Genomic DNA, 16,209 nt, shown 5'->3' with positions numbered 1-16,209 from the left:
TTGCTTTATTTATCACATATCATCCCATTTCACAGATGTAGAAACTGAGGCACAAAGAAGTTAAGTAATTTGCCCAAGGTCACCCTTTAGGAAGTGGCATTCAGATCCAGGCTGAACTCCACAGCCCATACTCTTACAGGAAAAGGCAAAGAAAAGGGTGAGAAGTGGAAAGGTAGTATCCTGCCACTGTGAGAAGCTGGTGCAGGGGAGCAACACTTGAATGGTTGTCAGAAGATGTGCGTTCAAGGCCCAGTTTTGCCACAAACTTGATTATGACTCTGGGCAAATCACTTAACCTCTCAGTCTCCTTTCCTACTTAAGAATTTTGATGAGATAATCTCTAAGGTCCCTTTTAACAATCTATAAAAAACCATGAATTGTAATTATCATGGGCTCTAGTAAAGGAGAATTTAAACACTTTTAAGTCACTGAGTGGGACTGAGGTGGACTAAGAAGATGGGCAAACACAGGAAAATCCAGGACTGGAGAAAATATGAATTGTGTATGGAAGGGACCCATTTGAAATGGGCCTGCAGAGAGTGAGGAGTGTGAACTCTGCTACTAGCCAGATCTGCCTGGCGCTTGACAGGTCTGGGTTGGAGAGTAGGCGGATGAGGATCTAAAACCCAGCTCTGGAGGATTAACACCCACACCCAGGGAGCACAGAAGAGAGGGCAAGAGAGACATGCTGGGATGAGGAGGGGCTCACCATCACGATGTTGGCCAGATGGGCAGAGACAAGCGCGTACACCCCTCCAGAGGAGCCCACAACTGGCGCAGTCATGTCAGCCACAGATACCGCCAAAGACCCTGGTACAGAAAGAAACAGAGAATTCCCAAGAATGCTGAAGTCAGCCTTCCCCACCCCAGCCTTAGGCCCTCACGGGAATTCCTGTGAGTGTCAGAATACACATAAAAAACTGCTTTCACACCTCCCTCCTGGACCCCGCTCCCCACCCCACGGTCCTTGGGGTGGATGGCCCCAAGGTCCAGAAACAGGGCCAAGCAGCCTTGGGGGTAAGACCCTAGAGCTCTTCCTCCTAGGATTCCATGTCACCTTGGAACTCATTGTGGATCACATGGAGGATGAATTTACGGCCAAAAGAACCATATGATTCAATGTTCTCATTTTACAGATGTGAAACAAAGACTCAAAGAAGGGAAGTGACTTGCCCGAAGTAGAACTCTGACTACGACCCACATCTTCTGCCTCTCAGTCCAACCCCTGCCTGACATTAACCAAAAATAGTAACAGTAGTTATTGCAGAGGCATCCCTGGATGGTGCCAACGGTTAAAGTACTTGGCTGCTAACCGAAAGGTTGGAAGTTCAAGTCTACCCAGAGGTACCTCGGAGGAAAGGCCTGGTGACTTACCTCAGAAAAAAAAAAAAGCAGCCATTGAAACCCTATGGAATACAGTTATACTCTGACACACACGCGGTTGCCATGAGTTGGAATTGACAGGAAGGCAACTGGTTAAATTATTGCAGAAACAGCTGAATTTATTGGGCACTGTGTGTCAGGTGGAAACCCTGGTGGTGTAGTGGTTAAGAGCTACGGCTGCTAATCAAAAGGTCACCAGTTCAAATCCATCAGGCACTCCTTGGAAACTCAATGGGGCTGTTCTACTCTGTCCTATAGGGTCACTATGAGTCAGAATCAACTTGACGACAATGGGGATTTTTATGGTTGGTGTGTCAGATACATGGCCAAGCATTTTATACACATTTTCACCGTTAGTCCTCAAGATAACCCTTTGAAGCAGGTGCTAGTCATCTCATGGCACAGACGAGGAAACTGAGACCAGAGTCACCTGATCAAAAGTGCTGGAGCCACGATTTGAGTCCAGGTCTGCCTGACATGATGCCCATGCTCTTGGCCTCTAAAGTAACATCTCCCCACACTGGTACAGAGTTAACCTCCACCTTCTACCTTCTCTCTCACCAGCACCAGCTAGAAATCAGCTTAACATCACCTCCAACCTTCCTCCAGCCGAGCTAAATCACAAAAGGCCAACAGGATCTCCCAAGTGGGGATCCTTTGGAGGGAAAATGCCCTTGAAAAGTCAGCGAGAAGAGAGAAGGATGATGTCACACCCTCTGGGGGAAAGGAAGGGTGTCTGGGATGACAAGCTCTTGTCCCGGGAGGGGGAGCTGGGCAGAGAGGAGATGGGAAATTTATTGTTCTGGTCTCATTTAAGTGTGATCAATGGTTTGGGTTCCAGGGAAGGACACGGAGACTAAAAATAACTGGGAGGTAGAGCCCAGGGCTGGGGGGATGTGAGGGGGCTGGCTGGGATGAGTGTGCACAAATCACTACTCAAAAATGCCTGCAGGCTCATCAACCAATTAGCCCCTGCTTGGGTGGAGAGAGAAGAGACAGGCAGAAGGCCACATTCTCCAGGTTCCATAGGAGGCGAGGATCCACCACCTAGGAGGAAGCTGGGTCCATCCCAGGAATGACAGCAACCCTGGGCATGGGCAGCCCCCGTTCTGGAACATTCTCCACCTTCTCCCAAGCCACCTCCACTCACTAAGATCCTTCAAAGACGAGATCCTCACAACACCTTTTTGTCTCACAGGGGAATGTAATCTCTCAGGAAAAAAAAAAAAAAAACTGTCCTGAACAGAGAATTTCCAAGTCCTTCTCCCCTCTTTTGTTTTTCTCCCCTCTCAGGGCAGCTATAAATCTTTCTTTTCCCCTTTCATGCCTTCCCTCTGGCTTTAATTAGGTATTGACCTATTGTCAGATAACGTTCTTTTTTTACTGCCTAGCTATGGGGTCAGCCATATATAACAGGGGGAAAAAAAAAATCCCAGGGTGGCAAACAAACACGCACCAGGATCTGCATGACAAAGGATTCCCACGCTCGCTCCCCGGGAGGGCTGTCTGGGAGCGCTGCATTGCAGGGCTGTGCAGGGCTGGCTGCCCAAGCCGCTGCTCATTAATTACCGCTGGGACAGAGGAAGCCCTAGCTCCCTGGGCTGGCCCTTTTCCTCAGCCCAAGTCCCCACAACCAGCCAGCCCCTGAGCCCTTCCTTCCCCAGCTTGGTCTGCAAAGGTATCAGGGCAGCCGCAGGGCAGGGGGCGCCCTGCTAGGGGTCAAGCCTCCACACATTGACTGACCTTTTCCTCACCCTACCCATGGTTCCAAGTCCTGAGCCCAGGGCTAGGGAACAGATTGCAATTGTGGCTGGAGTACTGAATGGGGGCGTGTCTGGCTAGCTGTGTGACCTTGGGCACAGCCCAAATTCTTTGGGATTCAGTTTCCACCTCTGTGAAATGAGGACTTCTGAAGCGTTCCAACATTTGAGCAGCGAGACCCTCTTTTCAAAGGAAACTTGACCCAGAAGCCTAACCCAGGGTTATGAGCACAGTGAGCCACTTCAGCTGAACGGGGTCTGGGCCTGGGGAACAAAGGTGGCCCCCCGCTGGAGGAAACCCCGAGGTGCCTTCCAGACCTGAAATTCAATGATCCAGTTTTGGCCTAACGCCTAGGGTCCGAGGCTCTTAACCTGGTTCTGGAATCTTGAGGGTGATGACCTAGACATTTGTGGCAGAAAAACTTCCCCTCAATAACCGCAGCTTTCGACTCGACGGCAATGGGTATATAGTGGGTAGTCCTAGACTAGAGTGAGTGGGAGAGAATAGACACAAGCATGAGGATGTACAAGAAAAGACACAGTAATAAAAAATCCAGCGGAGGACGGATGTCCCGGGGCAGGCAGTGTGGGCCAGGCAGGACCTCTTTACAAGCTATTGTGAACCTAATGGATGACTGTTCCATTGGGGCAGGTGGTGTGAACTGCATGGAGGTGGGGTGGGGGGCAGAAGATGGGGTGAACATGCCAAGCTACCTCTAGTCAGGGCTATAAGTTTTCCCAAAAAAATTCTGGGCTCATGCCAGCACACAGATAAGTTGGTGCACAACGCACGCTGCGATAATTTTGGCCTGGAAAACTGTAAAGCAGGTGTTCGCTAACATCTCCCTGGGCCATTAAAAAAAAAAATCCAAATAAAAATCTGAAGAACATCTAACTTTAAGCCATGAAACTGTATTTATTTATGTAGTTTTAATTCATTCTACAATTATTTATTGCCTAACACGTCCCAAGGCCCCTGGGTGGTACAAGCACTTGGCTACTGACCTAAAGGTGGGTGTTTTGAACCCACCCACCAGCACTGCACAAGAAAGCCCTGGTGACCTGCTTCCATAAAGATTACAGCCAAGAAAACCCTATGGAGCAGTTGTACTCAGTAATACATGGGGTCGCCATGAGTCAGAATCAACTTGAAGGCGATGGGTTAGGTTTGGAACACTTGCCAAACCCTCTGCCAGGCTGCTCTGGGATGTACGTGTGGGTTATCAACTGAGTTCTCCGTGCAGTATTTAATACACTGATTTTTAAAGTACTTAATTGTTAGCCATCTGATTGTTAGCCTTAAGTGAGTTACACATTGGCCTCAGGCACTGGTTAAAAGCACAGGGACTGGAGGATAGACATGGGAAGGGTCTGTCTTCAGTTCTATCACTTCCTAGCTGGGCGGATGGAGCCAGTTGTTTCACCTCTCTGAACCTCATGGGATTGTTGGGATGAGTGTAAAGATAACGGGTCATGCCTTTATCACATGCCTGGAGCTCCATACATGCCCAGAGGAGGTGAGCTATCATTGTTATAAAATGCGATGGATGGCCTTGGACTTGAGTAGGTCCACTGGGCAGGAATTAGAGAGCAGGGCCAAGACCTCTCTTGGTTTCCGATGATAAATAATCTGCACAAAGGAAAAGGTCTGCCCTTAGGTTCTCTTAACACTATGGTAGTGGTTAAGGGCACGACCTTTGGGGTTAGACAATCTGGGTTTGAATCCAGCTTCACCATTTTATGAGCTGTGTATTTTGGGGCAAGTTACTTGGCCTATCTAAGCCTTGGTTTCTAAAACAAGCAGATAGTAATAGTACCTGCTCAGAGGGTTGTTGTGAGGATTAAATACAGCCTGCATATGGTAGGCACTTACTACATAAGCCCAAAACCAAACCAGTTGCTGTGAAGTTCGATTCTGACTTATGACAATCCCAACTGTGCAGAGCAGAACTGTGCTCCATGGAGCTTTCAAAGCTGTGACATCTCGGAAGCCAATGGTCAGGCCTTTCTTCCGAGGTATCTCTGGGTGGGTTTGAACAGCCAACCTTTTGGTTAACAGACGAGCAGTAAATCATTTGTGCTAAGCAGGGACTCCTACTTGATAACTCCAAAACCAAACCAGTTGCCCTCAAGTCAATTCTGACTCATGGTATCCCCATGTGTTTCAGAACTGAACTGTGCTCCACAGAGTTTTCACGGCTGTGACCTTTCGGAAGCAGATTGCCAGGCCATTCTTCCATAGCACCTCTGGGTGGGTTCAAACTGCCAACCTTTCAGTTAGTAGTTGAATACTTAACCCACTGTGCTACCCAGGGCTCCCGCTTGATAAATACGGGGCCTGACTGTCTGGAAATGGCCCTTCCTCTCCAGGAGGGATGCGCCTGGAGCGGAGAGGGAGGCAGGGGTGGGCAGTGCAGCCAGATCAATCAGTTCAATCCTGGCAATCAATGACGTGACATGTTGTGACCTGAGTGCCCTCTGATCTGAATCAATGACTCATACAGAAGACCGCAGTCATGTGCCTTACAAATTCTGACAACCCCACACCCTCACACTGAGTGGGTGAACCCGCTTCGGTGTGAGCACCTGCAGGCCTTCCCCGCTCTGCACAGGTGTCGCTGGGAAGTGCACTACCTCCACTGGCTTCCCATGGAGTGTCACCCGGTTTGCATTTTATTTCTGTCTCCTGGGCTATTGGCAATTCCATGTAATTGAATACTAACACAAGTGTTACAACCATCTTCCTGTTCCTCGCCATTTAACATCTGGGTCTCTGGGTGTCTAGGTGTGGAAAATGCAGCCATATATCCCCAGATGTCAGGGCTGGGGCAGTGTGAATGGCTGAGTAAGCCTGGTACTTAGAGATGCTCATTAGACCTTTGCTCAAGGGCGTGGTGGGTGCTGGATGCTGGGCGAGGCTCATGGGTGCAGTGTGAGGAGGCCAAGGTTACAGTTTCCACAGGGAGGAGTCAAGGAGATGACCTGGGTGACCCTCCCCATCTGAGGGTTCATGAACTAGCAAATGCGCCTCGTGTAGGTGGGACCCTCCCCTCTGATTCCTGAAACCACTTCAGTTACTCCCAGAGTCCCTGCCTGCCTATTATTTACAAGGCCGGCGCTGCCCCGCTCTCCTGATGACAACTTTAATGCCACTCGGAAAGGATTAAGATCTTACTTAAACATTTTTTTTTTTTTAAACATACACACAAAGCTCCCCTGGGCGCAGCTGTCAAGCTGAAGAGCTAAGGCGGCAAACCTTGTTAAAAAAAATATTTTAAAAAGCCAGCAGTTAGTTGGAAGCATCATGAGAGTGGGCCCCGACGATGTTCAGAAGCCAGCTGACTTTTCCTGCAGATTTGTGCTTCCCCTGTCACCTCACTCCACTTCCCCTCCCCTCCCACTGGGGCGGGGGGATGTAAGAGGGGGGAGGGGGAGGTGGGAGGGGCTCAGTTGGAGTTACTGTGGTCACCATGGCCACCATCCGCCAGACATGGCACAATCACCTGCCAAAGCCGAGGCCCCAAACTCCTCCACTTGGGTGAGTGCTCATTACCTCTTAGCCCAGACTCTGTCTTGTAGGCTCAACCAATGGGACAATGGTTGGCTTGGGCAGAGGCACAGGTGCTGAACCTTTGGGTACAGGTGATACTCTGGCTCCACCCACACCTTTGATGCCCCTACCTTGACACCACTTGCACATCTTAGAAAACCCTGGTGGCATAGTGGTTGAGAGCTATGGCTGTTAACCAAAAGGTCAGCAGTTCGAATCCAGCAGGCACTCCTTGGAAACACTATGGGGCAATTCTACTTTGTCCTGTATGGTCGGTATGAGTCGGAATTGACTGGACGGCAACAGGTTTACACAGCTGTCATTCCCATGTATCACCTGGCTCCATCCTCCCAATAGTCCTGTAGGCACATCTCATTAGTGCCACCTGAAAGCTTAATAGGGCCAAGAGAGGGTAAGGAATTTCCCCAAGGTCACACAGCTACAACACAGCAGCGTGAAGACTGAAACCCAGTCAGTCAGCCAGGTCCAAACCCTTTGCTGTCCTCCCTTCGTCATCACCCCCCTCCCTCTCTAGGTGGCAGTCCCTTTCCAGCCTTCGTGATAACGGTCCTGTGTGTCTCCTGGAAGCCTGGGGCTTGCTCAAGCTCATGGGGATCTCACAGCCCACCCTGGGGAGGTTTACCCTGTGAACACTGGGGCCCACCAGCTACCTGCCACAACACCAGCCACGTAGACAAGCCCGATGCGGGTGGCTCCATGTACCATCTCCAGGGGGACCCCCACCAGTAGCTGCAACACCACGTTGAGTCCCAGGTGTTCTATCCTATAACAAAGAGATGACATTCATTCATTCAGAGTCATTCATTCACTTAACAAACATTGCATATTCTAGCGGTGAACAAGACTCGCCCTGGCTTCGAAGAGCTCACAGTCTCATGGGGGGAGGCACAGAAACAGGCAACTGCAATGCAGACAGAAGATCCAGGGATGACAGTGCCTTCTACACCTTCCCGGCCAGGTAGGACAGGAACGTGTGTGTAGGGCCTGGGCGGTGACTGGCAGTATCCGCACTTGTCACGGTGAGGGACCAGCCCCAGCCAGCCCAGCAACTCCATTAGTGGACATATGAGAAGCTGAGGCTCAGAGAGGGGCACTGACTGGCTTAAGTCATACAGCTGACTAGTGGCTGCATAGGGACCATCACAGCCCAGGTCTCTGATCTGCCTGACCTGTTCCTTTCACCAGCCCACACAGTCTCTCTGCCTGTCTATTGTCTTTGTAAGAGCTACTGATATTTGAAGACAGAGATGGATTCAAAACAAGTGCAGGCAATACGAATGTCCCTTGTTGCTCAATAACTCAACATCATCCCCTAAAGTCTCCCAGGTGAGCTGCTAGGGAAGCTTCTCCTTCCTGGTGTGAGAACAGCCTGTTCTGCCCCAGCTGGAGATGGGGTCCCAGGTTTTCTTACCCCATCGATGGCCTCCTACGACCAGATCTTGCCGCTAAATGTGTGGGGTGTCTAGTTGAGTGTGTGTATTACCAGAAAAGATTGTGATATTAATATTATTAAACCTAAGTGGTGCTTTCAAGTTTACAGAGCATGTTAACATTTATTATCTCATTTAAACTGAGCTGACAGCAGCTGGGTGGCTTCCTGGCACCACTTAAATTCTGGCGCAACAGAGCAAGTAACAAGGGGCCAGGACGCTAGTCTGGAATGCAGCTCTGCACTGGCCCACAGGGCCCTGCCTGGGGCCCAATTGCTGTGCTGCTACCTGGAGTACATGTGGCTACCTACTTCCTGTTCCAAATTCCTATCAGGTCTAGAACCTTCTACCCTCTTCTGACTGTGCTAGCTGAAGGATTCCATGGACATGAGGAGTGAGAGCATCAGACTCATAGTCAGAGGGACCTTAGGGGTTTTCTGGTCCTATCCCTTGTTTTACAGCCTCAGAACTTGAGGCTAGAAGAACCCAGCTGAGGAGGACCTAGGGCCTCTGTCTCATACACCTAAGCTCTTTCTCCTCTACCACAGCGACTTCTGGATTCCCAGACAAAGAGCGTGCTCTGAGTGTGTCACTTTACTAGGTCCTCCCTAGATGCTGGCCAGCTTTCCCTATCTCTTATCTACTGCTGCTCCTGTTTTCATTGTACTAGTCAAGAGCTCCTCCCTCAAGCTCCATAGGCCTGGAGACCTCCCCCCCAGGGCCCTCCCCAGCAGGCACTGCTCCATCAGGAGCAACTGTCAAAGAAAGGCCCGAGGCCACCTCATGGGCCACAGCTAAAGGCATCTGTGCCCTGTTCGCTGCGGCCTCCTGGCTTTCAGCTCCAGGTGGCAAATAATGGAGCAAGAAGGCTATGGCCCTACTCCTTCCACACCCTCAGGAATTAGGGGAGGCCAGAGGGTAGGCCTGGAAGTAAGGCAGGCAGCTCCAAACCATGCACAGCCACAGGCTTGAGGAGCCCGCGTAGGGAAGCCCCCAGTTCTTGCTGCTCCAGAACCTTGGCTACAGAGGAGACTAAAGTGTGAGACCTCTCCTCTACTCTGCTCCTTAACTTTGTGAAATTAAAGCCTGGGGACACACAGGCAGGGTAGATGGCCCCTACTGACTGCCCCCACTGGCCTGGGTGGGAGACATTCACTGGCAACCACAGAGATGTCTCCTTATCCCAAAGCACCCTTCCCACCAGGTGCAGCCAGTTAGGTGTTGGGTCCAGTGCCCACTTCAGAGGCTCAGCAGGAAGGAAGTCTTATACTAGAGCTCCCTGTTGGCCACTGTGGATCTTTCTGCTGAGGAATGGGAATGACGGAGCCATTGAACCAGAGTGATCCCCTTCTCATTTTCAACTCCAGGGTCAGATACCCCCAGGGCTTTTCCAGGCTACCAGTGAGCTTTCACTTCTCTGGAAAGTCAGTAGAAAACACAACAGAGGCCTGGTGTCCTAGGACTCTGCTTTCCCAACTCAGTGCCTCTGCTATGAAAAAACTGTCTCTAGTTAAGGGCGCTGCTCTTCCAGAGACTTAGTTTGAATGACCTTCTGGCCAGCTACTAGATCCTTATTATGGAACTAGGGTAGGAGGCACCAGGGAGAAATGATTGTGCTCCATCCCCAAAAGAGGCCACAGGGCTTTGCAAATAAAAACTGAATATTGCTAGAGTTCTTCAGGAAGACCCTCACCATATGTGAAGAACCTTAGCAGGAAGGTGATTTCAACAAATAAGTCCTTTATTCCACCTGTGGAGCCCTTACATGGTTTATGGACAATGAATCTGGCAGCTGACCACATTTCTTTCTTTGCTTTGGCCAGTAGGAAGCTCAGAAGGAATTTGCAACCTACCTCTAGAAAGTTCACAGAATTGCATGCTATGTATGTGAGCTCTGATTTCACTGCTGGCTTTCAGCATTTTCTTTTCTATATTTTCTCTGCTCCAAGATACTCTCAATAATTTATTTTTATATTTTGGTATTAGATGAGTTTCAAGGAACCACCTCAAACCCTGGGTCCAGGTAGATATGAATAAACTAAAAAAATAGATTTCAACCCAGCCTACCTAGACCACTTATTTTTCTGTAGGGACTCTTGATAGAAAGAAGTCAGGCACTCACCCCGCATGCATGAAGATGTACGTCAGGTAGCGCCAAGCCTGTGCTCGGAGCTGTGGGTGGTAAACCAATGAATTCTTCAGGTAACGTGGATGGGTTACCTGCAGCACAAATTGATTCAGCGACACCCCATTGTAGAGGAAAAAGGCAACCTGGATGAAGCCACAGAATGGAGAGGACCTATTACTAGGTGTGAAACTGCCCAGGACTGTCTCTCTTCCCCTGACTTTCATAACCACTACCAGAAGCTGTCCATCGTTTAGCCTTCCCAGAAAATGTGGGGCACCCCATGGCCAGCAGGTAACCTAGCCTTCAACCAGCTCTTCCTGGTCACCCTTCTGTTTGATTATCAAATCCTCAAGAAATGGTCACCTGGTCTCGTTGCTCACACTTCCTTGGTACTAAGCAGAAAGAGTTTGGAGGATTTTAAAGCTTTTATTCCAGTAACAACTGACACACTCACTTGGGAGATGAGGCAAACCACATGAGTAGATTCTGCCAGTGACTGAAGTGTACTTGTTTAAGCCCTAAAGGCATATTGTTTTAACTTTTTTTTTTTTTCCTGGAAATCATTCTAAAAAATTCATGTCCCTGATTTCTTTAAAAGGGCATATGTATAACCTTTTAAGGGTGTCACAGGGATTGATTTGGACTATGACAGTGATGTTCTTTCCAGCAATGGAGATTACGGGGTTTTTATTCCTACACTCAATGGCCCCAGACTCTTGTGTTTCTTTAAGACTTGGGTCTGCTTTTAAGTTTTCTTTTGTCTTTCCCCTTACTGCAAGGTCATCAATTGTTAGTTCTTGTTGGTTGCTGGTAGTGAGTCCCTCCTAACAGTTTCCCACCACATCCCTTCTAATTTTCTATCTGTTAAGAAATCAGAAAACCAGGTTATTAGAACTGTATGTAAAGCAAAAGCCTTGGGCTTTAGTACAAAAAACAAATAAAATAAAAAAAACAAGCTTGTTGCTATCGAGTTAATTTCAACTCCTGGTGAACCCATACGTTGCAGAATAGAACTGTTCCATAGAGTTTTCTTGGCTGAAATCTTTCACAGAAGCAGATTGCCAGGCTTTTCTTCCACAGCACTGCTGGGTGGGTTCAACCTACCAGCCTTTAGGTTAGTAGTCAAGCGCAAACCATTTGTGCCACCCAGGGACCCTGGCGTTAGTACAAGGGCTTTGAGATAGTTATTTCAGCTATTGGAACTTTTTCAGTTTCCTCTAGATCGGTGGTTCGAGTTGGCATACTTGAGGCTTCTGGAAATTCGAAAGCACACTGCAGTTGGAGAACCTGGACACAAAATCTGGCTCCTCAGGATGACCTTGGGCAAATTATTGGAATTCTCGGGTCCTTGGTTTCCTCATCTGGAAATGGGAACACCAATACCTGTACTTCCAGGGTTGTCATGAGGTTGAAAAGTGACGAAGTGCCTGAAGAGCCAGCTCCATGCCTGGCACACACTCAGTGAAAGCAGCTATAATTAGTGGCAGGTTAAAACCTCCCTGTGCTAAACCTGGGAATGCCTTTGGCCCCCCGGCAGCTGGGCTCCCTTGAGCTCTGTGGGGAGCCATTCTGTCCACCAAACAACATGTGGGTGGCCTGGCAGCAAATACAACAGCTTCCAAGGCATCTTGTTATTATTGGTCCTCAAATAGAAGTTAATAAATAGACCGACACAGTACGCGCTTTAAGAAGAAATCCAAGCATACTTCAGAAAATCATAACTTCAACATGTACTTGGAGGAAGCCATAACAACAAACAGAGGTGCTCTGGCCTGCAGACCAGATATTCCGAGACCTAAAAGAAGAAGGATGGCATGAAGCTTAACCATCTAGCCGTTGGATTAGGCAGGAACTTTGCAAAAACACATGCAGAGGTGGTAATTAGGCCCACGGCTCTGAAAGAGAAGCGGTGGAGATAATAAAACGCCAAAGGAAAGTCAAGCATCCATTCAGGAGTGGGGGTGGGAAGGCTACAGGTCCTTGGGCTGAAGAGTCGAAAGAATTCAGAGCTCACCACAGAAAGGCACCCGTTCTGTAAATGGTACCTTTGGATTTCTACTACATAAGCAGGACTTTCAGCAGAACAATAGGTATGAATGATTCCCTAAGGGGAGAATGTTCTTTGACAATATGTTAAGCCCATATTTACCTGTTCATAAACACATGCTCCTATCTATCTACACGCACATATACATGTATATGAATATATATGTATATACACATATATATATGTATGGGCATGGGGCCCTGGTGGTGCGGTGGTTAAGCACTTGGCCGCTAACCGAAAGGTTGGCTATTAGAATCTACCAGTCGCTCCTTGGAAGCCCTATGAGGCAGCTGTACTCTGTCCTATAGGGTTGCTATGAGTCAGAATTGACTCGGCCACAATGGGCTTTATATAGATACGGATATTTGTGGTGTCCCTGATGGTCAAATGGGTAATGTGCTTGGCTGCTAACCGAAAGGCTGGAGGCCCAAATTCACCCAGAGGTGCCTCAGAGGAAAGGCCTGGTGGTCTACTTCCAAAAGATCGGCCACTGAAAACCCTACGGAGCACAGTTCTAACGACATACGTGGGGTCACCATGAGCCAGAAGCAACTCAACGGCAACTGTTTTTAGTGGGATGCTTTTGTGTTCAGAAAACATCAATACCCATCCTCTCACTCTAAATAGATGAATGGTACAGGGGTAGGGGAAACCCTGGTGGTGCAGTGGTTAAGAGTCTGGCTGCTAACCAAAACGCTGGCAGTTGGAATCCACCAGGTGCTCTCAGGAACCCCTATGGGGCAGTTCTACTCTGTCCTACAGGGTCCCGAGCAGTTGAAATCTACTCGATGTCAACAGTTTGTTGGTTTTGGTTACATAGAGATTTTGCTGTAGTGAATATTGCTTGAAATAATCTTTGGACTATCTCTCTATAATACAGTCTACTAACACTTGTAGTCACTGTAAGGGGCCCAATTTGTAATGACAACCATCACTTGATCCTTGACCACCCCTTTTAGTGGAGAATTCTGTCCTTCTCCTCATGATCCCAGATATCCTCTCTGCTCCTCTCCCCAACCCCAAGGCTGAGCAGCCCCTTCCCCACACTCGTCCTTGCCTCCAGCAGTGTAACCGTGATCATGAACCAGGGCGGGGGGCAGCAGGTGTAGCTGTCGTAGTACCACTTGCGGTCAATCTCCCGGGGCAGAGTCTCATAGGCCACGTGGCGGATCAGTCGCTGAGAGAGGTTCAGCCCCTTTTCCTCCAGCAGGGCTTTGCTGCAGAGCCTGCGGTTCCCCTGCAGGATGGCCTGGCGGAAGCTGTTGGACCGTTTGTTGCTCATCTGCACAGGACACGGGGTGGGGGACCGGGTCAGAGTCTACTCAGGCCTGGCCTAACCCAGCTTCCTTTTTCTTTCATAATCGTCAATAGTTCTATAATAGCTCATAAGAAACAACACCCACTGGGCTCTTAAATATGGGCCAGGGGTTGTTCTAAGAACTTCACATGTTTTAGCTCGTTTAATACAACTAGTCTACCTGTTAGATGCCATTGAGTTGGCTCTGATTCATGGCAACTTTATATATAACAGAACGAAATGTTGCCCGGTGCGGAGCCACGTCCATGATCATTGGTATGTTTGAGCCCGTTGTTGAGGGATTGTGTCAATCCATCTCAATGAGCATTTTCCTCACTGACCCTCTATTTTACCAAACATAATATTCCTTCTTCTAGCAATGATAAGGTTAGATAAGGTAAGGTAATGAATATCCTCATCCTACCTGGTGGGGAAACTGAGGTAACAGAGTTCTAGTAACCTATCGAGTTCAAACCCAGTAAGTCTTCAGAGCCTGTATCCTTAATCCCTATGCCTTCTTTCCATCCATCATCCATCACAATTTACTGAGCCACGACTACGTGTCAGGCACATCGCCGGATGCACGGGATACAGTGGTGCTCAAGACAGGTAAGTGATCAGCAACCACATTTCAGAGTGACGACTGCTGTGGGAGCACAGGGGGAGCCCAACCCAGTCCTAAAGGGGTCAGTGAGGGCTTCCTGGAGGAGGTGATATCTGAGTGAGAACTGAAGGATGAGTGGGAGTTAGCATCCTCAGACACACTAGCTTAGAAAGAGGAAGGTAACTCTCGGTTAGAGAAGCAAGTTTCAGAGAAAAGGAAAGAGCATTGGGTCAGAAGACCTGGGTTCCAGCCTTGGGTCTTGTACTAAACAGCCAGGTGACCTTGGGCAAGTCACTTAGCCTCTCTGGGCCTCGGTTTCCTTATCTTCTAAAGGGGAGGGGAAGGGTTGGTCCAGATTAGTTATACCCTCCTTTCTATTTCTAGCACCCTAACCTCCTTCATGCCACAAACCAGCACCATGCTCAACACACCCTGAGCTTCACTGGTCAAGAAGAGCCAGGAGCTCTGGAGGACCTCAGCCCCATCTCCTTCATCCCTACCCCAGTCTGAGCCTGGAAGCTGCCTCAGAGGGAACCCACACCCTCTTCTTCCACAGCCAGTGAGCCTGCCTCCTCCCCCATCCACGCTGAGCCACAGCAGCTCATTCCCTGCCCCTTTCAAGGCTGGAGACCCAGAAGCCATGGCCAAGTGGTGAAAGTCCAATTCCTTGAGTCAGGCATGCCTAGGTTTCAATGGGATATGACCCTGACTCTGATTCTACAAGGTGGCCACCAAATCTGGAAACATAGACAAATGCACAATAAATGGTTTATTACACATCATCATACATGGTACAACGGTATTGTTCACGTGTTCAGACCCTTCAGCCACCTTATAGCATCACAACTGCTAACTCTCCTCTTGGAAGGAGAAGGGAAATAAGGGGAGATGGGCACGTGCCTGGGTGAGGGTTCAGAGATAGCTTCCACCCCCTTTCTCCCACCCCACTCCAACTAGCTGCCTCTCCTGCCAGGCTGTGGAGAAACACCCCCGCCAAAAGCCTCTGGAGTTGGAGCAGGGCCCTCCAAAACTTCCACTCTTCTTTGGGAGTTGAGCATGAATGAGAGGCTTTCAGGACTCCCGGGGTGGAGAGGATCCCAGAGCAGGTGAGAGATCCCCAGAACCAGAGCCAAAGTTGTGCCTGTGGAAGGCCACCACTCTGGAGTGCCTTTGTGGACCCAGCACCCCTAGTGAGCCGAGGGACTGGCTGGACCCTCAAGGCACATGTAGTGTCCACCTGACTACTGGCCCTGCCCTCAGGTGGGACCTGAGGCTGCCCTGACACATCCCTCAGTACAGCTCTTGCTGCCTCACCCAGTGGTCGCCTGACTCTCAGAGACCAGAGGCGGCCTTGCTGACTTCCACCTGGGGGGGCCTCCTTTGCCTTTCCTGCCCTCCATGGCCACACTCTAGCCCCTTCTTATGGAGATGTGTCCTAGAGACACAGCTCTCCCAACCCCAGACCACATAGTACTGCCTGAGTGGCTGGTCCATGGAAGATGGTGTGGGGATTATCAAAGTGTACCTGGGACTATGGGCCAGCAGTTAACGTTAGGCTAAGCCTGAAGGCAGGAACCAGACAGGGCTGGCGAAGTGAACCATGCCAGACCAAGGTACAGGGGTCTGAACTGTCGGGGGAGGTAGCTGGAGAGGATCTAGGTTCAGACCAGACCAGATGGTATGAGCCTCCATCTGCAGTGCCTACCATACTCCTGGGTTCTACCATCCTCATCTTCGAAATCTGGCTTAAAGTCACCCCCTCCAGCAGGCCTCCCCAGGTGAACCCCTGCCACCTCTTCCCTGTTCTCATCCCTTCTGTACCGATAAAGCTTGGCTCTGGCTCTGAATGGCTCAGGAGTTCTGTACATGTAGGCAGGGGCTGGGCTCCCATGTACACTGGGAGCCCCAGGCAGGGCCACATTGTCAGATTATTTTGCAGCCACCCTTACCACCCCCCAGATGTGCACACATGCTCCCAAACACGCTCAT

General features: G+C 49.6%; 1 protein-coding gene across 1 annotated transcript in view; it reads right to left on the bottom strand.

Moving 5' to 3' along the window:
• Positions 1-16,209, bottom strand: part of RHBDL3 (rhomboid like 3) — a 53,012-nt gene that overhangs the window by 13,989 nt on the left and 22,814 nt on the right. Inside the window, exons 3-6 of the mRNA XM_049859035.1 lie at positions 13,377-13,601; positions 10,267-10,415; positions 7,365-7,477; positions 710-810 (exon numbers count right to left, since the gene is read on the bottom strand). Coding sequence (XP_049714992.1) covers positions 710-810; positions 7,365-7,477; positions 10,267-10,415; positions 13,377-13,601 — 588 coding nt within the window. The remainder of the gene's footprint in view (positions 1-709; positions 811-7,364; positions 7,478-10,266; positions 10,416-13,376; positions 13,602-16,209) is intronic.

The sequence above is a fragment of the Elephas maximus genome, chromosome 19 (genome assembly GCF_024166365.1).
Source record: "Elephas maximus indicus isolate mEleMax1 chromosome 19, mEleMax1 primary haplotype, whole genome shotgun sequence".
In the NCBI taxonomy this organism is placed as follows: domain Eukaryota; kingdom Metazoa; phylum Chordata; class Mammalia; order Proboscidea; family Elephantidae; genus Elephas; species Elephas maximus.
This window is presented reverse-complemented; position numbering and strand designations above follow the sequence as displayed.